General features: G+C 39.2%; 2 protein-coding genes across 3 annotated transcripts in view; one reads left to right on the forward strand and one right to left on the reverse strand.

The window, feature by feature from the left end:
• LOC127529167 (uncharacterized) overlaps positions 1–23,350 on the reverse strand; it is a 445,804-nt gene extending 422,454 nt beyond the window's left edge. Inside the window, exon 1 of the mRNA XM_051931990.1 lies at positions 22,732–23,350. Within this exon, the coding sequence (XP_051787950.1) occupies positions 22,732–23,319 (588 nt within the window). The 5' untranslated portion in view covers positions 23,320–23,350. The remainder of the gene's footprint in view (positions 1–22,731) is intronic.
• Positions 1–24,171, forward strand: part of golga1 (golgin A1) — a 119,930-nt gene that overhangs the window by 49,535 nt on the left and 46,224 nt on the right. For both annotated transcript variants that reach the window (XM_028809141.2, XM_051931975.1), the window contains exons 7-10: positions 4,399–4,527; positions 7,825–7,994; positions 16,863–16,974; positions 19,247–19,342. In XM_028809141.2, coding sequence (XP_028664974.2) covers positions 4,399–4,527; positions 7,825–7,994; positions 16,863–16,974; positions 19,247–19,342 — 507 coding nt within the window. The remainder of the gene's footprint in view (positions 1–4,398; positions 4,528–7,824; positions 7,995–16,862; positions 16,975–19,246; positions 19,343–24,171) is intronic.

Here is a 24,171-nt window from a genome sequence, read left to right on the forward strand (position 1 = left end):
TGGCAGGTTGGTGATATTGAAATGCACCAGTGTGAGGTTACATTGAGCGTTCTCCCACCTGAGAAAATCATTTTAGCAATTTGCTTTTTTTGCTGGTCTAAAGAAAGCCAGAAAATAGTCACAAGAACAAGGAATTGCGTAGTTCAGTCAATGAGCTTTGATGTAGAGTTGACCGTCTCTATCTGTGTGGCATAAGTTCCAGTACCCCATGCAAATACCAAAATCTATGGATGCTCAAGTCCCATATATAAAATTACATAGTATTGGTATATGAACTACACACGCCCTAAATGCTATGTAAATAGTTCTTATACTCTATTGTTTAGGAATAATGACTTTGACAAGTAGCATGCTACTTTTCAAAAGATCTAAGCACTTTATGCTCCCTCTTGGCCTTTGAGGAATTGCTCTGACCACTTAATTGCTTTTTAGGAACCTTTTTTTCACAGAAACAAAGGGTGCACACAATATGACACCAAGATCCTCATAGTGCCTTACAGTCAGGATTTCTGATGGAACGGCATTTGTTTACAGAAGCGTAGAGCAGCACTTGCCACTGTTCCTGTGTCCCTGTCAATATTAATGGTTTCGCTGGTTGAAACTCGAGTATTTAATTTACATTGTGCTGATTTCCAGGGTTGGGGTCAATTCAGGAATGAACTCGATAGATAGATACTTTATTAATCCCAAGGGGAAATTCACAATAATTTGAATGTAAACAAGAAAATGTAATTGGAATTCAACAACAGCTAAAGAAAACTGAATTGGAATTGAACTGGAGTTTCAGGAAGTGGAATTAAATTCAGTGAAATTGTGCCGAATTACATTTATTGCTGTTTCTGAGCATTTATGTGGGATTACATGTAGGGACATACAACCCCAAATCAGAAAAAGTTGGGACAGTGTGGAAAATGTGAATAAAAAAAGAAAAAAACAAGTTATAAATTCTCCTCAAATTTTATTTCATTGCAGACAGTATGAACACAAAATAATTCATGTTTTTTTTTGTCAACATCATTTGATTTGTAAATAAATATCCATTCTTGCCATTCAGGCTTTGCAACACATTCCAAAAAAGTTGGGACAGTACAGCATTTACCACTTTGTACTGTTCCCCTGTCTTTTAACAACACTTAAAAGACGTTTAGGCATTGAAGAAATCAAGTGACTAAGTGTTGCAGGTGTTAGTTTGTCCCATTCTTCCTGCAAACAACGTTTTAGGTGCGCAACAGTACAGGGTCTTCGTTGACGCATTTTTCGTTTCAAAATGCGCCAAACATTCTCTATAGGAGACAAATCAGGGCTGCAGGCAGGCCAGTCAAGCATCCGCACCCTCTTCTTACGCAGCCATGCCTTTGTTATGCGCGCAGTATGTGGTTTGGCATTGTCTTGCTGAAATAAGCATGGGCGTCCCTGGAAAAGACGTCGTCTTGAAGGCAGCATTTGTTCCTCCAAAACTGAGATATACTTCTCAGCATTGATGGTGCCATCGCAGAAGTGCAAGTTACCTTTGCCAAAGGCACTGGCACAACCCCATACCATGACAGACCCTGGCTTTTGGACTTGTATCTGGTAACAGTCTGGATGGTCCTTTTCCTCTTTGGTCCGCAGCACACGGCGTCCATTTCTTCCAAAAAAGATGTGAAAAACCGATTCGTCTGACCACAATACACATTTCCACTGCACAATGGACCATCCCAGATGCCTCCGAGCCCAGAGAAGTCGACGGCGCTTCTGGACACTATTTATGTAGGGTTTCCTTTTGGCACAGTACCGTTTTAGCTGGCATTTCCTAATGTAACTACATACTGTAGGGCTTGAGAGTGACTTCCTGAAGTAGTCCTGAGCCCATGCAGTTATATCATTTATTGATGAATGACGGTTTTTAGTGCAGTGCCGTCTGAGGGCTCGGAGATCACGCCCATTCAGTTTAGGCTTGCGCCTTTGGCCTTTGCACACGGTAATTTCTCCAGATTCCCTGATTCTTTTCACTATGTTATGCACTGTAGAGAGAGAAATGCCCTAATCTCTTCCTATCTGTCTTTGAGAAACGTTTTTCTTCATCATTTCAAAGATTTTTGCCCGCACTTGGTGGCAAACTGGCGATCCTCTGCCCATCTTTGCTCCTAAAGGAGTAGGGCTTTCCTCGATGCTGCTTTTGTACCGAATCATGATTGCAATCACCTGTTAACATCACCAGTTTCAAATCACATCATTATTTAGTTATTATACCTCATTACTACCCCTTAATTGCCCCCATCCCAACTTTTTTTGTAATGTGTTGCAAGCCTGAATGGCAAGAATGGATGTTTATTTACAAATCAAATGATGTTGACCAAAAAAAACATGAATTATCTTGTGTTCATACTGTCTGCAATGAAATAAAAGTTAACGGAAATTTGTAAATTACTGCTTTCTTTTTTTATTCACATTTTCCACACTGTCCCAATTTTTCTGATTTGGGGTTGTACATTTAGGTAAACTGTGATTAACTTGCATGTTCATGTGGCTCCAAAAAATGTGTTTAGCACATGAGTAATATTGTGAATACAATCAATTATTTAATTCAATTATTAGGGTGTTGTGCTGTGTTAGCCATAATGGATGTAATGAGAAGTCAAGAAAAATTACACCTTTTATTAGCTAACTGAACAGAGTACAATATGGAAGCTTTCAAGGCAGCTTAGGTCCCTTGATTACACCTTGTAATCTGTTCAGTTAGCCAATATAAGGGGTCATTTCCCTAGACTACTCATTTAATTCAATTAAATAATGGTAACTGGAAAGGCACATTTCTGGGACTGAGGATTGTTCTATGACAAAGATGAGGAATTGGAATACAAGTGCCAGACATGTTCATTGATATCACATATTGATTGTATTGAGTCTTCTTGTCCCATGCACAACTTTATACATGCAACAACACAAGCAGAGCATTTTTTGTTTTACATTAGTAAATAACAAAACCTCTAAATTTATTAGCAATGGAAAAATCCCATGTATATGATTCCTGTGTAGAAGTGTCATTCATATGTAAATATTTTAAAGTGCTTGGTCCACAACCAGAACAAGTACTCACCTGAAATTTTAGATTTCTTAGCCATTTCCAGTTTAACAGGGATTCCAAATTTATGTGTTAATATTGCAATCCAGAGTTAATGCACTGATCAGATCCCCAAAACTGTCCAAGATTATAAACAAAAAAAAATCCAAAATCAATCAAAATCTTTCCACTCAGACTCTCAGAAAATCTCTAATCTCACACCGTCAACATGGGCACTCATTGGCTTTCATTTATACTCATAGGTTATGAACCTTTATCGTACATGCAATTCTGGGAAACAATGTTTTAATCTAATTTAAGAAAACATTCTTAGGGACTTAAATGTGCAGAGTGACACGTAAATGAGACAATTTTTACTTTTTATTTATAAGTGATTTGTGTAGTTAACATGCATAATGTATGAAACATACATTACTCTTATATTTCCTTTATATGTTTGTGATTTAGGTGATTCATAATGTTTAATGTACTGTACATGTTTTAGCAAATCAAGTCAAATTATCTTAGAAAGTGGAATTTTATTGAATTTGTTTGAATTCAATTCTGTTTCCTGACATACCAATTCAATTCCAATTCCAGGAAGTGAATTGAATTTTCCATGCATTCTTAATTCAATTCATGAATGACCCCAACCTTACCTAAGTTTAAAGCTGGTACCCTGGCCAATTGTCTGCGAGCTGAAGGACTGACTCACTTTGATTGGCTTGGGTGAGGGACAGCAGTTTGATCTTCTTTATTTGAGTGTCTTTATTTTCCGGAATATGTGTATGTCTTTTGTGTTTTGTTGTAAGAGCTGCAGTACTGTAGGTAATATAAAGATGGAAACCATTTTACCTTGACAATTGGTAGCACTCTAAAGCCAAGGTAGGGTAGGTGAGCAAGAAACAGCTGTCCTTTTATAAAGGCAGCAATTGTCTGGGAGTGGGGTGAATTGATGTGCAGTCTAGAGCAAGGGTGCTTTGTGTGAGCTGAGCTAACCAACTGAAGAGCAATGTGGTGGATCAAGAATTGGCTATCATTAAGAGCTGGAAATGTACTCCTATGAGCTGAGCCATTTATTTTTTAACTATGACTCGAGGCTACAGCAGGGTATACCTACTTCATTCATGTGGATTCAGCATAGTGGTTAGTGTCTGGCAAATTCAAATTTTGCTTTTGGAACTTTGTGGTTGTTTTTTTTTTTTGGTGTGTATTTTTGTTCCACAGTTGAAACTGCAGATGCAGAACCTGTGGATACAGAGAGCTGACTGTAGTTTTAAGTATTTGTTGTCTTTCTCTTCAGTTATTTTTTCATGGATTTGTATGGATTAATTTATTTTATTCCTTTTTTATAGGAGAATGAAATGTTGTCTGCCAGACTAAATAACATGAAGGAACAAAGTCTAAGTTTTTTCCAAAAAAGAGATGACATTGATGAACTTGAAGGGTTTCAACAGCAGGAGCTGGCCAAGCTTAAACATATGGTAATTCCGTGTTTTAATTTGTTCAAAGTTTTTATTTTTGCATTTTTTAATACTAGTCCAAATAGACTCAAAAAATTTTGGAAACTATAAGTTGATGTCTCATACGATGGAAGAAATTGTGGCAAGTAGAGCCCATGGACACCAGGTAGAAGCATTTATTATAATAGCTTGATAAAACCCACTCATTGGAAGCTATGCCCACAAAATTTTTTCTTTCCTCACCAAAGAGTTTTAGCACTTCACAACCTTTCCAAAATCATCAAACAAATATTCATACATAATAGAATTTTAAATATTTACAATAAATATCTTAAGAATATATTCATAAAATTGAAATGTAAAGTCCAATTCAACAAATTTTAAATCTAGTTTGTCTGTCTAAAAACACAACTTTTGTGAAATTCAAAAGGGGCTACTTCTGAGGTATTATACTGTTGCTATTACAATTATTATTATTACTATTATTATATGGTCATGCAAAAAGACGATTTCCTCTTAGGGATTAACAAAGTGTGTGTGTGTGTGTATATATATATATATATATATATATATATATATATATATATATATATAATATATGATTGAAATAGTTTACTGTCAAATAATGCAAAGAGTATGCGACACGTATTTCACCCTAATTCTAGGCTCATCAGGAATACACACTCACTGCATCCCCCTCTCAGGGAATCGAACCTCGGACGTCAGCGCTAGAGGCAAAGCCTCTAACTTTGCGCCACGGCGTGTGGTTCGTTCATTTGGCAGCATGTACATTGGGGTAATTGCATTCATGGCATTCGTAGTCTGAATCACAATCTGATTGTATGTGTGGTTACTTACCAGGTAACGCTTGTTGTTGGTCAGCAAGTCGGCTAACATTCGCCACGGTGCCCTCTTTCAATTGCGAGAAGCAGATCATAGAATGGTTGAAATAGTTTACTGTCAAATAATGCAAAGAGTACACAACATGTGTTGACCAACCACAAGTGTTACCTGGTAGGTAACCACCCATACAATCAGATTGTGATTCAGACTGCGAATGCCATGAATATATATTTATATACACACGGTGTGCGTAAATACACTTGACTTGAGCATTCCTAGTTTTCATTCTCTTTCTCTGTACGTTTAGCATTCGTTTGCTCAGAGGTTGATGCGGTTGCTGCTTCCTGAGCAGCTCTTCTTTTCTCCACTGTAGTGGCCCGCTTCTTCTCTTCTTTCATCAGCATATTTTCATGTTAACACTGATTAATTCAGTGTTAGTGTTGCAATTACTTAGTACATTTTCCTCAATTTTTCACTTAAGCTGGCACTTAAGTGTTCAATCTGCCTCAAGAATGATTTAAGATATGAAGAGGTAGGGGAAGTGACAGCGAAGGTGAGAATGGCACCCGTAAGCATGCTGCCGAGAGTTGATTCTACAATAACATAAAATAAAAAGAGGAATAACCTCCAATCATCACTCCGAAAGCGGTTAGTAGACTTCACGTAGTACATGTGTACCAAATTTCAGGTCAATAGTTCAAATAGTTTGTGAGCTACAGATGATTTTAAATTCTGGACAGACAAACTGATAGCCACGGTAGCATATTATATAAGAAGATACTGCATGTATATATATTCTCTTCGCTCACCCCCCCCCCCCCGACCTGCTGTATGCCCATGCCACTTCACGTCTCTGCCACTCACATATGTGGATTTCATTTTCACCAAACAACAAATCTTTTAATTCTCACTGATACGCCTTTTCATTGGAAAGAAACACTACTTTTCCCTGATGGCAACATGAATTAGACAATCTACAAGTCTCCGACTTAAAGTTTAAATCCAAACAATGTATTTGATCTTTTTTTGCTGTTCCGTTATTTCACTGAGTAATAATTTCTGTTTTTTAGCACTAATGCGATCTTTAATATCATTTTTTTGAAACTTTCAAGTGTTAGTACTTTCATTAGCTCTAACCAGCTCTGCATGTGTATCGCGCCAACATTTTTGAATTCTTTATGACATTCTACTTTGTCATCTACTCTTTGTGTTTTATTTCCGGACCCGGACATGGTTAAATCTCTCAGCACAAAGCCTCGTCTTGCGGGACGTGAAAGTATCTCTCTGGAAAAAGTCACGTCTCGTCCCAGGATTTCTTTTTATAATATACTGTATGTGATATATATATATATATATATATATATATATATATATACACACACACACAGTAGATCTAATTTGTGCAGCTTCATTTTAATGGTAATCTTGTGCACTTTGGCATTAACAATGACAAGAGCTGCTTGGAGGTTCCATGATTAAATTCTGGGATTCTTGGAGACCTCAGCATCTTTTCTTCTGCTTTCGGGCTGTACCTAGTGGGGTGCCTGGCCAGGACAAGTTAGCTTTTTTTTTTTTTGTTTTTTTTTTTTTTTAATTTATTATTATATACAAAACTTCTCCACATATAGATGATCTTCTGAGCAGTAGAATGTTTGATTTCAAATTGTCTGAAGATCTTTTTAAATCCCTGAATGGACTCATAGGCATCTCTAACCTAGAATCTCTTTTTATCTAGTCATGGTGATAAACACACAATTGAACAACAAAGGACAAACCAGATACAGTTGACCTAGTTTTAAATAAGAATGTTCAGACAAGATCACCTGAAATGATATTCTTATCATTTACAACTGATTCTAATTTTAGATGTTTGAGGTAGTGATAAATGTAGAGGTAATCTTACTTTTTCCACACTCAAAATTTGTATTTTTGTCTAATTAAATTATATGATGGACTACAAAATGTAAATGTGGCATGATGTTTGTTATATCACCTTTATGTATAGATAATGTTACAATGAAGATTAAATTTTGGTATGTTCACCTAAAAAGCATTTTTTTGGATATACATATTTTTCAAAAGACAGTATTAATTGTCCACACAGACATTTAAGCTATTGTAGTAACCAAAACACCCACAAACAAATTTGAGCATACAGAGAGAACTATTTTGGTATGTTCCATGATGCATCCTTTTCACAAGTGTATTCATTATTTGTGCTTCGTGGTTAATTAACTATGTTTACTGTAGAAAATGTTGCTAATTGCCCAGGCAAGTTTATTGTTAGAGTAATAATGGATTGGTTGATACCTGTAAGTGCACCATTATAAACTGAAGATATGTTTTTTTTTATTTGGAAAGACACCTAAAGTCCTTATTTGCTAAACTAATTTGACTGCTATTAAAAATAACAAAAACCTGTTTGTCAGTGCATTCCCGGGCCTTTGCCAAGAGCTGTGTCGTTATTGTTTACAGTTACTCAGAAAAGAAGAAGTTTTGACACAGAAGGAGAATGAATTATCGAAACATATAAAAGATCTGAATGAGGCTAGAGTGGAGCTGAAGACAACAAGTGAGAAACTATCACATGTAGAAGAGAAGCATCAGGAGCTAAAAGCTCTTCATTTGCAACTACAGCAGGAAAGGTATGGGTGATAGAAAACTCTAAAAATTAAAAACAAAAAAACGAAGTAACCAGTAACTTTTTTCATGTTGTCATTATGGGGTGTTGTGTGTAGAATTCTGAGTAAAAAAATGAATTTAATCCAATTTGGAATAAGGCTGTAACATAACAAAATGTGGAAAATGTGATGCGCTGTGAATACTTTCCGGATACACTGTATATTATGAATTAGTGTCAGACGTTCAAGGAGTTTCCAGGCCCAATGGCATCACCAGAAGGGAGATTGAGTGAGTAAGTGTGTGTCACTCACTAGTACAAGAAAGGTCCTGAACATTGGGGAAAGTGTAAGTCAGTACTTCTCGGAATGGCTGGGGGCTTGTATCAGTCTGAGTGAAGACTTAAACTAAATAAATAAGATAATCCACCTTAATAAATGGATAATTGTTTGTATGTTCATAGATCTGTCTGCTCATTCGATTGCTATGTCTTTGCCATTCCAGTGGATGGTCAATCACAAACATTTGTAGTAATAAAATGCATTGCATTTGTCATTTCAACAGATTGAGCATCATAAACATTTATAGCTTTCAGTGGATTACAAATGACGTCCTGCTGGCTTCATCCGGCTACGAATTTCAATATGTATTGGGATGGTTTTTTGACCTAGCGAACGAAAGAGAGCTCCGCAGACATCACTATGTGGCACTTCACTGGTAGTGCTTACAGCGGTCTCTGCACAGCTATCAATAGAATTTCTTCTATTGCTCCTGCTATAGAGAAACTTCCTTCTGAGTCTGTGGTGGTAAGTCCACAGATACACATTTGGCATAGTCAGCAGGATTTGCACTGTGCAGTGTTGGATTTTTAATGCAGTGCAACACAGTAAGGTGGGGGCTGAGTGAGAAAAGGCTCAGTTGACACCATCAGGAAGTACTTACAGGCAGTTTCTGCCATCCTGAAGACTTGGAAGTTCTTCTATTACTCACGCTATAGAGAAACTATTTCTAAGCCTGACTGCTGACTGCCCGTGGTTACCACAGTGCAAATGTGGAAACTGGGATGGCTCGTAATGCAAGTCCACAGCAATACAGAAAGGTTCTACTAAGAGGCGCTAGGCTCTGTCAGCCATGGTGCCAAAGGAAAGCAATGGGCATGGGTACCAGTTGTTAAATAATCTGTATGAAGGCATGTAGTCTTTGTAATAGATGATAAAGTGTGGGTGCCAGAAGCCCTGTCTGTTTTTCATGAGATGCCTCAAACACTCTGGCTGACAGGGTGAAGCATAGCATGTCTAGTTGTGGTCAAGTTGCCCATTTAAGGGCAAGTAAAGGGGAGATCGACAGGAAGCCAGTTGTATCCTGCCTAGTTCTTAGACAGCAGCACCCAGTTCCTTGGAAAGGAGGATCTGTGTTGGTCTTTTAAGGAAATGGGGCACCTGAGAATCTTCCTTTAAGACCTAAACCTTCAGGGGTTACTCTAGGCTCAGGGGTGCAAGGGAAGCAGGAGACTCTAAAGAGACTTCATGTCTGGTGTTCATATAGAAGAATATGATGGGCTATCCCTGTCCCTGGAAAAGATTCTAGGGCTTAGCATAAAGTGATTGTAGAAAGGGTGTTGAGAGGCAAGTTGGGGCCAAAGACTCACTACCAGGAGGAAGAGAGCCCAGGCTTGTTAGAGAGAGAGAGAGAGGAGGTGACAATTGCAGTTCATAGCAGTACTTAGTAGGTGGGCACATGGATTACCAACCACATGATAGACAGTAATTTAAATCTAAGTAGGCAGCCTCAGCCTCTTTTTGTGTACTATTTCCAATAAGCTCACTATTCATGATTTGTTTGGGCTTGTTGCCATTATTCTGAATATGGGGAAAAAACAACAAAGGCAGTCTGTTCTTTTGTAACATTGACATTACAAAATCAAAGTTTAAATTATCTTGTAATTTACAAACATAATTTTATGTATATAGCTTTTTATGTTTTGTCTTCACTTATTGTTGATTCCATAAGTGATTATGCTACAGTAGTTGTGTAGTTTATAGGACCTAGTGAGCCTTGTGGGCATTTCTGAAATTATTAAATTGAATCCTGGGAAGTAAACAAACTGATTCTGGGCTTCCCTTTGAATGCATTTTTCCTTCTTCTTTATTTTACTTGTGTGTTCTAAACCTTCATTCAGTCTGCCTGGAATTTTAATAGTGGTTGACATATGATCCTTTTCCTTTGTACATGTGGTGTACAGTATGTAACTTGAGTAGAATGTATGTCTTGAATTACTTCAATTCTCTGTACAGCATTTTCTAAAGCTGCCTTAAAAAAATGAAAAGCCTTTTTGTCAAATTTAGACTCTAAAGTTTATCAAAAATATTAGTAATGCAGCTGCTGGGCTGGCACTACATAATGGGGTGAGAAGCTCAGGAATTTGGGAGTAACTCAGAATAGAGTGGCTGCTACCCTGGATTGAGAAGAGCCATTTGAGATAGTTTGGTCATAGTGATGCCCCTCGACAGTTGCTCCTGACATGTCCTACTGGACAGATAGACACTGCTGCAGGCCCAGGACATATTGGAGGTATTATATCTCTCGAACTGGCTTAGGAACACCTGGGAATTCCCCCAAGAAAAACTGGAATCTATCTATTACAGTCCTTACCAGGAAAAGTAATGTGAGAAGATGAAAGAGATAAGGTCTTGCCTCCAATTCTTTTTTTCATTGTTCCAGAAGCTTAATGCTATAAAAGCAAAATCTTCTCTTTGAACAGTATTACTTCCTACTATGTGTGCCGTAAACCAGGCATGTTAAACTCACTACCATTGGTGGGCCGTTTCGACTGCCATACTTGTGTCAGCGGGCCACACTGTAACAAATACTATTATACAAAGTTACTGTAGCTTTCTTTCCAATACTGAAAACTTTAAAAAATGTAACACTTAAAGTTTAAAGAAAAGCAATTTATTTCCATACCATCTCCGTACAACAGCGTACAATTAGAGCCTTAGCCTCTTAGCTAGGTCCTCATATAGGAGTCTTACAGTCTGAGATCTATTTCTTTTGTCCCGACACTTGGCATCTCTTGTTAGTAACCAGTTAGTCAATATCAGGCTTGAAATCTTGTGCACCTGCAACTTTTATGAGGGATGAAAGGTGCTCAACAGTAAGTCTTGGGTGATGTGGGGTTTTGGTAGCTTTCATTAACGAAAACAATTGCTCACAAAGGTAAGTGCTTCCAAACATAGACAGTAATCTCGATGCCAACTTACGGATCTGCACATACGAGGGTGGCAGGTAAGCATACAAGCCTGGCACACCAACTTCGTTGTATTTTGCCTTCAGAATAGAATCTGACTGCAGTTCACTCAATTCCATTTGGATATTCTCAGGCGCATTCTCAATGTTGTAAGAGTATGGTGATGTAAATAGTGCAAAGTCTGCATGGTGTGAAGACAACAATCTATGTCTCAATGTCGACAAGACAAAAGAGATAATCGTGGACTTCAGAAAATCACGTCCTTCCCACATCCCACTCAGCATCAACGATTTAGATGTGGAGACTGTTAGGAGTATCAAGTTCCTTGGTGTGCCCAAAACTGAGGACCTTACGTGGACACACAACACCTCATCACTAATCAAGAAAGCCCAGCAGAGACTACACTTCCTGACTGAAGCGAGCAAGTCTTCCCCCTTCCATCCTCACCATGTTCTACAAAGGCACCATTGAGAGTGTTCTGACCAGCTGCATCGCGGCCTGGTATGGCAACTGCAACATATCCGACCACAAGCGCCTGCAAAGGATAGTGAAGACAGCAGAGAACATTATTGGGGTGCCTCTCCCTTCACTACAGGACACATTTTACAAACACAGTGTCCGCAAGGCCAGCAGCATTGTGCAGGACCCCTTACACCCCTCACATGGACTTTTCACACTTCTGCCATCCAAGAGAAGATACTGCAGCATCAAAGCCAGATCTGCCAGGCTGCAGGAGAGTTTTTACCCCTAAGCTGTTAGACTCCTTAACACCAGGCTGCCCCCTGGGACCTTCCACACGGCCTCAACCACCTCTAAAAACAGAACTTTTATACATGCGAGCCACTGTCCTGCAAAGACGAGTGTGCAGGTAGAAAAGAACTGAAAATCTCACACTGACCTTTAAGGATTTTGACACTCTTGTTATCCTTCTGCTGTGAAACATTCTGACCTGTCATTGTTTACACACGTCTTAAACAACTATTATCATACACTGATAATTTCTGTATTATCTATATCTATTATTTATCGTTTATTTATTATATTACATATCTTACACATCAATATTGCTGCTACATCTTTGTCTTGTCTTTGCACAAGGTCTTGTCTTGTTTGTGTTTTAATTTTAAATTTTAATTTTAATTCTTTTTTTTAATTTATTAATTGCACGTCATGTTGTTACACTGGACCCTGAGCTTCGAAATTTCGTCTATCTGTATACTTGTATATGGCTGAGATGACAATAAAGTTCACTTTGACTTTGACTTTTGACTTTAAAGTCCTGTTCGTGTGAACTGAAATCACGAAAACGCTCACGGAATTCATTGCTCAGTAATTCAAGTTGGAAAACAAATCCTCCAAAAATCAAATTGTCATTTGAATGCTTAAGACCCTGACGTAGGAAAATGGACAAGATTCTCATTTCTTAATTGATGTGTCCACAGACGAATCTTGCCTTCAAAGCTTTTCACATCATTGTACATTATAGTTACAAGTCTGTGTTTTCCTTGTAACTTCAGATTCAAGTCATACAAATGTGCAGTCAAATCCTCAGCAAATGCCATGTCCTGCACCCACATGTCGTCATTCAGAAAACTCACATATTTTCCCTTTCATCTCTAGAAACCATGTTATTTCTTCTCGCAGCAGGAAGAATCTCTTCAGTACTTTGTGACAAGGTAACGAACATACCTCCGTATAATAAGGAACGGTGTCAAATTCACTTCCTACATCCTTCAGTAATGAAGTAAACTGTCGATGATTTAGTCCACGTGCACAAATGAAGTTGACTGGTTGTGTAACTGGTTTAAGGACTTTGTCTAGTTTCAAAACCTTCAAACACCACGATTGTTGGTGGATTATGCAGTGGTAGTGAGCAAACTTGCAATCAGGTTCTTTCTCACGTATTTTTGACATCCGCCTCGCACCAACACCGTTAGTGTGTCCCACCATTATAACAGCCCCATCTGTTGCCAAACAAACAAGCTTTTCCATAGGCAGAGTGTACTGAGAAAGAACTTCTTCAGCCTTGTTGAAAATGACCTCGCTGGTAGTCGTGTCATGCAAGGGAACAAGTTTCAACAACTCCTCTGTAATTTCTAAGTGTGTGTCACAAGCTCTTATAAATATAGCAAGCTGTGCCATGTCCATTACATCCGTCGACTCATAAATGGCACTCAAAGCACTCTAATTCAATTACCTCAAGTTGCCGGCCATGTCATCAATTCTATTAGCAACTGTATTCCGTGTTAGTGATGTATCTTTGAAAGCCTTTGCTTTTTCAGGACATAAGATCTCTGCTGCTCTCACAATGCACTGCTTAATGAAATCTCCCTCAGTATATGGTTTAGCAGTGCTCGCAATAAGTTCAGACAGTGCATAACTAGCTTTTACAAAAGCCACACCTTCTTTGTGCACCTTGAAGAAAAGTGTCTGCTGTTTCATTAGATTACTTTTCATTTCTCGCAGTTTATCTTCTCGCAATTTTCCCATGTATTTGTCATGAGTTTCACAGTGGGTTTCGTATTGCCATTTAATATTGTATTCTTTGGTACATCAATGACATTATTGCAAATCAGACAATGAATTTTGTCATTTCTTGTCATACAAAAATATAGCAGTTCCCATTTCTCTTAAAAGATACAATGCTCATCTTGTAACTTTCTTTTCACCTTGGTCGAGGTCATTGTACCCTTCATACTGCAATGCAAATATTTAGTTTTAAATTAATTGACAAAGACATAGGCCTATTAATTTACGGATGTTTGGCATTGTGCAGCTCTTGCAGCAAAAAAATTTAGTTTACTTCAAAGTTTATATTGTAAAATAAGCCGATATGCAAAAAGCCCCCTGACCAACACTAATTTTACAATCTCAAAATCACAAAAATTTGTTAATGAACAACTCGCCAACTTCTCGTGTCCACTTCAGATCTTCAGCTGTGGTCTGCACTAACTGTTCATTACAATACTAGCACAAAATTACATAAAACTAGAGCAAAAAAACATGAAAATATGCAAACTATTGCTACTCGTGATGGTCAGTTCTGCCCAGTGGCTTGTCTCAGCAGCCCAGCCAGTAGTGTAGCCTGCCAGGCTGCTGCTGCCTAGCACTTCAGTTGCGATGTCGCGGCTCATTAACTTTGGTCAAGGAGTGGTTGATTGTGTGGGGGGTGCTTGGGGGTGGGCAGTGTCATGCCTAGGGTATCAAGGAGTTGACACCGCAGCTGCAACTATACTAGCAGATGACATTTCCAGTACCGTAATGCCATGGGAAAACGCTTTTGTCAGAAGGCGGAATTAAGGAAAGTCAATAAGTAATGCCGAAGATGCAGAATGATTCAGTCACAAATGATAGTAATCATTTTGTACAAGTTTAGTGCTAACTAGGAATTGTCATGCGGGCCACACAGATTTCTGTTGCGGTCCGTGTGTTTGACATGCCTGCCCTAAACTGCTTTAGTAATAACTTAGTGTTCATTCTTTTGTTTTCTCACCTACTTATCTAGTTCAGGTTAATAGTTGTCAGATAGAGAATGTGCAGCATTGTTCATAATGGCATTCAGTTTTGTCTTTATTCTCTCATCCACTACTACCTCCAGTGGGCATCCCATAACTGAGCAACTGAGCCTGCCTTCTTAATCAGCTTGTTGATTCAATGGGTTGCTTGTGACATGATGTTAACCAGCGCAACACACCACACTGGCCATCACAAAGTTGTTGAACATATAAAGGATTATATTATCTTGATTTTTGCAGATTGGTCTGTGTAAAGACTTAGGCTAAATAAGTAAATAGTCCACCTTAATAAAAGGATAAGTGTTTGTGTGTTCATCCAATTGCTATGTCTCTGTCATTCCAACAGATGGTGCAACACAAACATTTATAGTAATAAAATGCATTGCACATGTCATTCCAACAGATGCTGCATCACAAACATTAACACTGTTTTTACGAATCCCAGACCAAATGGTGTATAACAGAGATGTATGTATTGCATTTGTCATTGTGACAGAGGGCTACAGATATTTGTGATCCGCATTTGGTGGCCTTCATTAGGCTGTGAACTTCAGCACGATTTGGGTCGGCTTGCGACAGAGTGTGAAGTGGGAAGAATGAGGATCAGCACCTCCAAATTTGAGTTCATGGTCCTCAGTAGGAAAAAGCTTTGCTGTCTTGCTCAGCTGGTAGTTGAGTTACTGTGTCAAGTAGAGGATTTTAAGTACCTTAGGTATCGTGTTCATAAGTGAGAGGAAAGAGGATGGTGAGAAAGGTGGTTTGTGACTCCAAGTGCAGTTATGTGATTGCTGTATTGATCTGTAGTGGTGAAGGAGCGGAGTCACAAAGTGAAGCCCTCGATTTACCAGTTGAGCTGTGCCCCTACCCTCGCCTACAGTCATGAGCTTTGGGTAATGACCAAAAGAATGAAATCACAGGTGCAAGTGGCTGAAATGAGCTTTCTCCTTATTGTTCCTGGGCTCTTCCTTTAGAGAGGCAGTGAGAAGCACAGACATCCTGGAGAGGCTTGGAGTGGAGTCTCTCACCCTCCAAATCAAGAGGAGCCAATTGAGGTGGTTCTGGCATGTGATATGGACGCCTCCCTCTGAAGGTTTTATGGGCATGACCAGCTGTGAGGATACCCTGGGGAAGACCCTGGGCTCACTGGGATGATTCTTTCTGCCAGATGGCCTGGGAACACCTTGGGATCCCACAGGATAAGTTCGGGAAGTGTGGCTGGGGAAAGGGATGTGTGTGCCTTATTGCTGTAAGACTGTTGATCCCATGACACGGTTTCAGATATGCAGTGGAAAATGAATGAAATGTTTGTAATGTGCTGTCTGTTGAAATGGCAAATGCAATGCATTTTATTACTACATGCATTGCAAAATACATTGTAGTAGATGGTGTACTCCAAGTGTTAACACTGAGGCCTACGTTGATTACTTTTTTAAATCGTAACCTTTTATTGGCTAACTAAAAGATTACAATATGCAAGCTTTCGAGGCTACTCAGGCCCCTTCTTCAGGTGATCTCGCCTGAACAACAACAACAACAACATTTATTTATATAGCACATTTTCATACAAAAAGTAGCTCAAAGTGCTTTACATAATGAAGAAAAGAAGAATAAAAGACAAATAAGAAATTAAAATAAGACAACCTTAGTTAACATAAAAAGGAGTAAGGTCCGATGGCCAGGGTGGACAGAAAAAACAAAAAAAAACTCCAGAAGGCTGGAGAAAAAAATAAAATCTGTAGGGGTTCCAGGCCACGAGACCGCCCAGTCCCCTTTGGGCATTCTACCTAACATAAATGAAATAGTCCTGAGGGGCCTGAGTTGCCTCGAAAGCTTGTATATTGTAATCTTTTTAGTTAGCCAATAAAAAGTGTCATTTTGCTTGGCTTTTCTCTACATTCATAATGGCTAACACAGTACAACACCCTAGTACTACAAATCATAACCTTGATAACATTCATGAGATATTGTAAATGTTTTTTTGTGGCTGATTTTTTGACAGATATGTATACTGTATACATGTGTATTTATATAATGTATGTATATGTAAATGTGTGTGTGTGCATATGCAGTATATATATTATATAGTGTATGGACTGTATAATACAGTATGTATTTGTTTTTTGATCTCAAAGGGAACAATTACTATCTGTGAAAGTAGAAGCTGAAAAGAAGATAACAGAACTGGAGCAGAGAGGTTTAGACCTGCAAAATGTCATTCAGCAAGTGTCTCAGGATTCCCAAAAGGTAGAGTAATTTGCCACAACATGAGATAAAAATAAGTGCAGTATCAATATGGAGACTCCCCAATCCAATATCGTTTCTGGCATGCCATATTTTCATTTTTCATATTTTCATTTTTGAATCCTGTCTGAATTGCGTTTTTGTGAAAAGCTGACAGTTAATTGGTTGAAAGCAAAAAGAGTTTCTATTTTTATATCTTTAACATGCAGATTACCAGGTCATGTCTTGACAAATGAATTACAGATTATGGAGACAGCTGAGGCAAGTGTGAGTTTTAAGCAGTGCGACTACAAAGAAATACAATTTCTCCTTTATAAACTGCTGTAAAGTTCTAACTAATCACATATTAAGGTCCTTGGGGACCAAAGTCTAACCTGACAGATTGCTGCAAATGAAAGAAGATGGCCCTGGATGGGAGCACCAGTGTACTCTCACTCACACAGGGCCAATTTAGAAGTCACAATTAGCCTAAAAGACTTGTCTTTAGGATGTTGGAGAGAAACTCTGAGTATCAGAAGGAAAATCCAAGCAGAAATAGGGAAAAATATGCAGATTCAATATGGACATTAGTAAAATGCAGAACTTGAATCCATTACTTTGGATCTGTGTAGCAGCTGAACTGATCACTGTTGTGCCCATCATTATTTTATGTGTTAATTTTTTCTGTAGTGAGTAGCATCTCATTGTAGAGCTATACTAAAATGGTTCTTGGTATATTAATTTGTCACACTTTAAAGAACTAACAAGTATTTTAAGTGACAAGATTAGCGTGACATGGTGAGTCAGTGGAGCGAATTGACATCCACCAGAAGGGTCGCTCCATTGGAATGTGTAACTCTGCCTTCCTAGACAAGTCCTCTATTGCCAGTTCAGCCAAGGTCAGAGAATCTGGGACTGCTAGAATAAGTGATCCAAGGACAACTAAAGGTGTCCCACTAGTCTGAAGACCCTAGCCGTGCATTAACCCCTAAATCGCGACACATTTAGAAATCCCTCCTTGCTAATGAGGCAGACAATCATTGACAACTGAAGAAGAGAGAGGTGACCCCAAATTTGTAGAAGGTGCTTCAAAAAAAGAACCTGCTACCGTCACTGTTTCAATATTTGTGGCTTCAGGATCAGAACAATAAGCAGTATAGATAGACAGATAATGCTTTATTTGTCCACAAGGATAAATTAAAACTGTACAGAAGCTCAAGAAAAATATAAATATTATAACAAACTGCCACCTCCGAACACACACACATGACAGTCTGCCATCTGATGTCTGCAAATCCCCTTAAATAAAAGTCTGCAACATGCACTTTATTCACGGCTGAATTGTTTGATAGCTTTAAGCTGTGAAGCAGAAGGAAAAAATGTATCATTGTCCCAAACATTATGGAGGGAACTGTATCTTCTATTTATAAATCTGTTTAAAAATTCTATTAGGCAGATCACATCTAATCTTAAAATTAATAATTGTTTAAAAAAAAAAAAAAAAAAAGAGTGAGTGAGAGCTTCTGTAAAAGGTTGCACCCAGAAGTACATGTCATTTAGTCATAAGAACACACAGATAACCTTAAAGGGTGTCATTCTCATTTTGAAAGACCACAGAAATGCATTAATAATTAAAGTTTTATAGTAGATTCTGTCTCTGATGTGAAGCCTATTCTGCTGAGGCATTTTAGGAATAATACATATTGCCAAACAGTAATAAATCAGGTTTCCTGGAAATGACTAATTCTAGGAATATAAAGCTGCTGAAACTACCAAAAGCAGACATACCAGTATTAGAAAAAGGTGCAGGCAAGACACTTGTACAAAATTATATTATGTGATATCATCTATTGTTAAATTCTGCTCCGTACTTGTAATATTTTTAATTTTATACTGTATTTGTTCTGTGTATTGTATTGTATTGACCCCCTTCTTTTTGACACCCACTGCATGCCCAATCTACCTGGAAAGGGGTCTCTCTTTGAACTGCCTTTCCCGAGGTTTTTTCCGTTTTCCCCTACAATGTTTTTTTTTTTTTTGGGGGGGGGGGGGGGGGGGGGTTTCCTTGTCTTCTTAGAGAGTCAAGGCTGGGGGCTGTCAAGAGTCAGGGTCTTTTAAAGCCCATTGTGGTACTTCTTGTGTGATTTTGGGCTATACAAAAATAATTTGTAATGTATTCTATTGTACTGGGGTGAAATCTGACTTTTTAGCTTCTCTGAAAACTTGCCCACTTTGCGGAATTAAATCTGAGTTTTCAATACCGTTAATTGACATAGGTTTTACTTTTTTCCTTTAGGCTCAGAATGCTTCCAGTATTTTGGAGAAAACATTAACTGCACTTCAAGCTGAACATGAGGCCTTAAAATTAGAACATGAGCAGCATAAGCAGAAGGTAAACTTTTTTGTCGGATGTATTTGATGTCATATATTATCTGGTACTCCTGTAGGCATGACACGAACAATAAATGGTACTGTGGATATCTTGAAACACAGAATGGCCTTCTAGATTTTTGTTTTAGAGAATGGGCTAATTCGTTTTTTTAATGTATTAATAGGACATTGATCATTTTTTAATTCACAGTTTTATGTTAATTTAGTTGAGCAGCTTATTATTACCCTAAGGTCTGTAAACCTGGATCCATATTACTAACCGAGAATGGTAAACCGGAAGGCACGGACCCAGGCGATGGACGCAGGAGACATAGTGCGCAGGCGCCGACAGCACGCGTCTCATAAACCGCCAGCGAAGTGTGATCCACCGTGCACGAAGGAGTCACCGCTCAAAAACGAAAGAGCTCTTGACGTGAATGAGAAATGAAGCAACAATGCGCCCATAGCTAACAACTACCGACACGGCCACACAAAAAAGAGGATTCTGCGCTGCAGCCCAGATTCAAACGGAAGAGGCTACGGATGCCCCACAGGTCCACAAAGATAGTACGGACGGCGCAGGCGTCACCGCCATATTGTGAGTGGCACTACTGCGGAGTGAAGGCGCAGGCGTCACCGCCATATTGTGAGTGGCACTACTGCGGAGTGAAGTTAGGAATAATGTGCTGCTTGGGATTGTACAAACCAGCTCGACTAACGGAGCTACAAACACGAGCCCGCATGGATAAAGAAAATAAATGTGGACGCCTACTATGCGCGTCTGAAACCGCGGAAGCAAAACTGTCTCAGCTCCAGAACCAAACAGCTCGACTAACAGAGCTACAAAAACGTGCCAGCATGGACAAATACAATGAACTTAGGCGCCTACAACGCGCATCTGAAACGACGGAAGCAAAGCAGGCCCTAGGGGTTAGCGAGCGAAGCCCCCTAGTTATATCATGGTTGTTCATTTTTGGTTCTAATGACATTATTTTAAAAATAGTTTTTATCTCTTCAGTTCTGCATAATCATGATATTTTGCAGAATAATTGATTTATTTCCAGTCATATTTACTTTTAACCCAAATTTTACATTATAAGCAACAGGGATTTTCCAGCAGACTATTTTAGAAGTATGAGCACCACGTGATAGACATAAGGTTTCACTGCTCCATGCATTAATGTAATTTTAATTGGCACCCAATATCCCACTTTGTGTAATTTTAAACAGTGCCTATAAAAGGTTTCAACAAAAACAGACTTAAATAATGTCCAAGTGAAAACAGTTTCCTGCCGAATGGTCTAATCAATTACAAATAGAAAACATAAAATAATTGGTGTTATAAGTATCGTTCCCTACTTTGTATCAGTATTTAGTAGATGGCAGCCACAATACCCTTGAGTCTGTGTTTACAGCTCTCTGTCTATCAGCTTTGCCCATCTGGACTCTGCCATTTTCCCTGATTCTTCTTTGCTAAACTGCTCAAGCTCTGTCAGGTGTCATGGAGGGCATAAGTGAACAGTCTTTGTCAAGTCTAGCAACAAATTCTCAATAGTACTGTGATCTGAACTCTGCCACTTCAGGACATTCACATTGTTGTTTGTAAGCCATTCCTGTGTACAGTAGCTTTGGCTCGTTGTCTTGCTGGAAAGCAAAGTTGCAGGTTTCTTGCAGACCCCATCAGGTTCTCCTTGAGGCCTTCTCCGTATTTTACTGCATTCATTTTACCCTCACAAGCCTTCCACAGCCTGATGCTACCTCCTCCACCATGCTTCATGGTGGAGATGGTGTGTTTTTGATAATATGCAGTGTAACACAGTGTTTAGCCTTTTGGCTAAAAGGCTCAATTTTGCCCATTTCAAACTACTGAACCTTTTCCCATTTGCCTTCTGGGAAACTCCAGACAAGATGTCATGTGCATTTTATTTAACAGCAACTTGCTCTTTGCAGCTCTTCCATAAAGCTACAGCTGGTGAAGAACCCAGGCATCTCTCCAATCTTAGCAACTCTATCTTGTAATTTCTTCAGAGTTCTCATAAGTCTCTTGGTGGCCTCCCTTACTAGTCCCTTACCGGAGAACTTCTGGCTGCTTTGTCTTTTACATCTTATTACTAAATAAGGAGCCATTAACACACTGAATGCAGCTGTTTAAGATTGAAATAAGCAATTAAGGGCGGGGAGACTTAACAAGCGAGACCACTAAAATGAAGCATCAAACTATCACTTAAGCAATAAGTGTTTCATCAGCAATAATTGATTGCTCATTAAGAAACTGGGTTGGAACAAAAACTTGCAACCACTGCGGCTCTCCAGGACTGACGTTGCCTACCCCTGCTCTAGGCAGATCTACAGCTCAAATCTTAATTATTGATCTAACTGGACTCCAAGGAATTTTCAGTGACTTGGATATTTTCTTATCTTCACCCTATGGCTTGTGCTTTTTAATCATCTTTTTACGGAGTTGCTCAGCATATTCATTTGTCATCATTGTGTAGGTTAGCCCACTATACTGACTTCACCACAAGGTGGACCATCTACGTACAATCAATTGAAACCCTATACAGGTGGTCTCCTTTAAACTAAAAATGTGACTTCTAAAACCAATTGGATGCACTGGTGATGACTTAGACCCAAGGTGATGGATACTTATTGAAAAATGTATTTTGTGTTTTAAATTTGTCATTAATTTAGACTACTCAGCAGAGATTTGTTTTCATTTTGACGTTGTAGAGTCTTTTCTGTTGATCAGTGTCAAAAGCAGCAGATTAAATCCATTGTGGTTCAATGTTGTATATCAGTAAAATGTAAAAAGACTTTTTATATGCACTGTTTTTCGTAAATGTGCCATGCATGCAGGGATTCAGAATGTGCATACAGGTGTGTTTTAGTTTAAGGATTTCAATTGTAAAGCAATATTTTACTGAGAGCACTCTGCCCTCCACTTGTAACATCTACGTTCACCTATGAAATCCAAACTCAGTGGCACCAAACCGTACTTACCCTTCAATTTCTCACCTACCCTCCGCTCAAGCTACCCGGCCAATGGACTTCTTCTTCTTCTTTCGTCTGCTCCCGTTAGGGGTTGCCACAGTGGATCATCTTCTTCCATATCTTTCTATCCTCTGCATCTTGTTTTGTTACACCCATCACTTGCATATCCTCTCTCACCATATCCATAAACCTTCTCTTCGGCCTTCCTCTTTTTCTCTTGCCTGGAAGCTCTATCCTTAGCATCCTTCTCCCAATATACTCAGCATCTCTCCTCTGCACATGTCCAAACCAATACAATCTCACCTCTCTGACTTTGTCTCCCATCCGTTCAACTTGAGCTGACCCTCTAATGTTCTCATTTGTAATCCTATCCATCCTCGTCACACCCAGTGCAAATCTTAACATCTTTAACTCTGCTACCTCCAGCTCTGTCTCCTGCTTTCTGGTCAGTGCCACCGTCTCCAACCCATATAACATAGCTGGTCTCACTACCATCCTGTAGACCTTCCCTTTCACTCTTGCTGATACCCGTCTGTCATAAATCACTCCTGTCACTCTTCTCCACCCACTCCACCCTGCCTGCACTCTCTTTTGCACCTCTCCTCCACAATCCCCATTACTCTGTACTGTTGATCCCAAGTATTTAAACTCGTCCACCTTTGCCAACTCTACTTCTTGCATCCTCACCATTCCACTGACCTCCTGCTCATTTACACACATGTATTCTGTCTTGTTCCTATTGACCTTCATTCCTCTCCTCCCTAGAGCATATCTCCACCTCTCCAGGGTCTCCTCAACCTGCTCTCTACTATCACTACAGATCACAGTGTCATCAGCAAACATCACAGTCCACGGGGACTCCTGTCTAATCTCGTTTGTCAACCTGTCCATCATCATTGCAAATAAGAAAGGGCTCAGAGCCGATCCCTGATGTAATCCCACCTCTACCTTGAATGCATCTGTCACTCCTACCGGAGACCTCACCACTGTCACACTTCCCTCGTACATATCCTTTATAACTCTTACATACTTCTCTGCCACTCCCGATTTCCTCATACAATACCACAACTCCTCTCGAGGTACCCTGTCATATACTTTCTCCAGGTCCACAAAGACACAATGTCACTCCTTCTGCCTTCTCTGTACTTCTCCATCAACATCCTCAGAGCAAACATCACATCTGTGGTGTTCTTTCCTGGCATGAAACCATACTGCTGGTCACTAATCATCACCTCACTTCTTAACTGAGGTTCCACTACTCTTTCCCATAACTTCATGCTGTGGCTCATCAATTTTATCCCCCTGTAGTTATTATAGTACTGCACATCCCCCTTATTCTTAAATATCGGCACCAGTACACTTTTTCTCCACTCCTCAGGCATCCTCTCACTTTTGTACGTAACCCTGTGTTCCTCCCTCTTCTTAAAATACGTTTTCATCACAGCCATGTCCATCTTTTTAGCAAAATCCACAATCCTCTGACCTTCTTCATTCCTCTCCTTGACACCATACCTACCCATCACCTCCTCGTCTCCTCTATTCCCTTTACCAACATGTCCATTGAAATCCGCTCCAATCACCACTTTCTGTCCCTTGGGTACACTGTTCATCACTTCATCCAACTCACTCCAAAAATCTTCTTTCTCATCCATTGCACACTCAACTTGCGGGGCATATGCACTAACAACATTTATCATCACACCTCCAATTTCCAGCTTCATAATCATTACTCTGTCTGACACTCTTTTCACCTCCAGAACACTCTTGACATACTGTTCCTTCAGAATAACTTCTACCCCATTTCTTCTCCTATCCACACCATGATAGAACAATTTGAATCCACCTCCTATTCACCTGGCC

Source organism: Erpetoichthys calabaricus, chromosome 9 (assembly GCF_900747795.2).
Source record: "Erpetoichthys calabaricus chromosome 9, fErpCal1.3, whole genome shotgun sequence".
Lineage (NCBI taxonomy): Eukaryota > Metazoa > Chordata > Cladistia > Polypteriformes > Polypteridae > Erpetoichthys > Erpetoichthys calabaricus.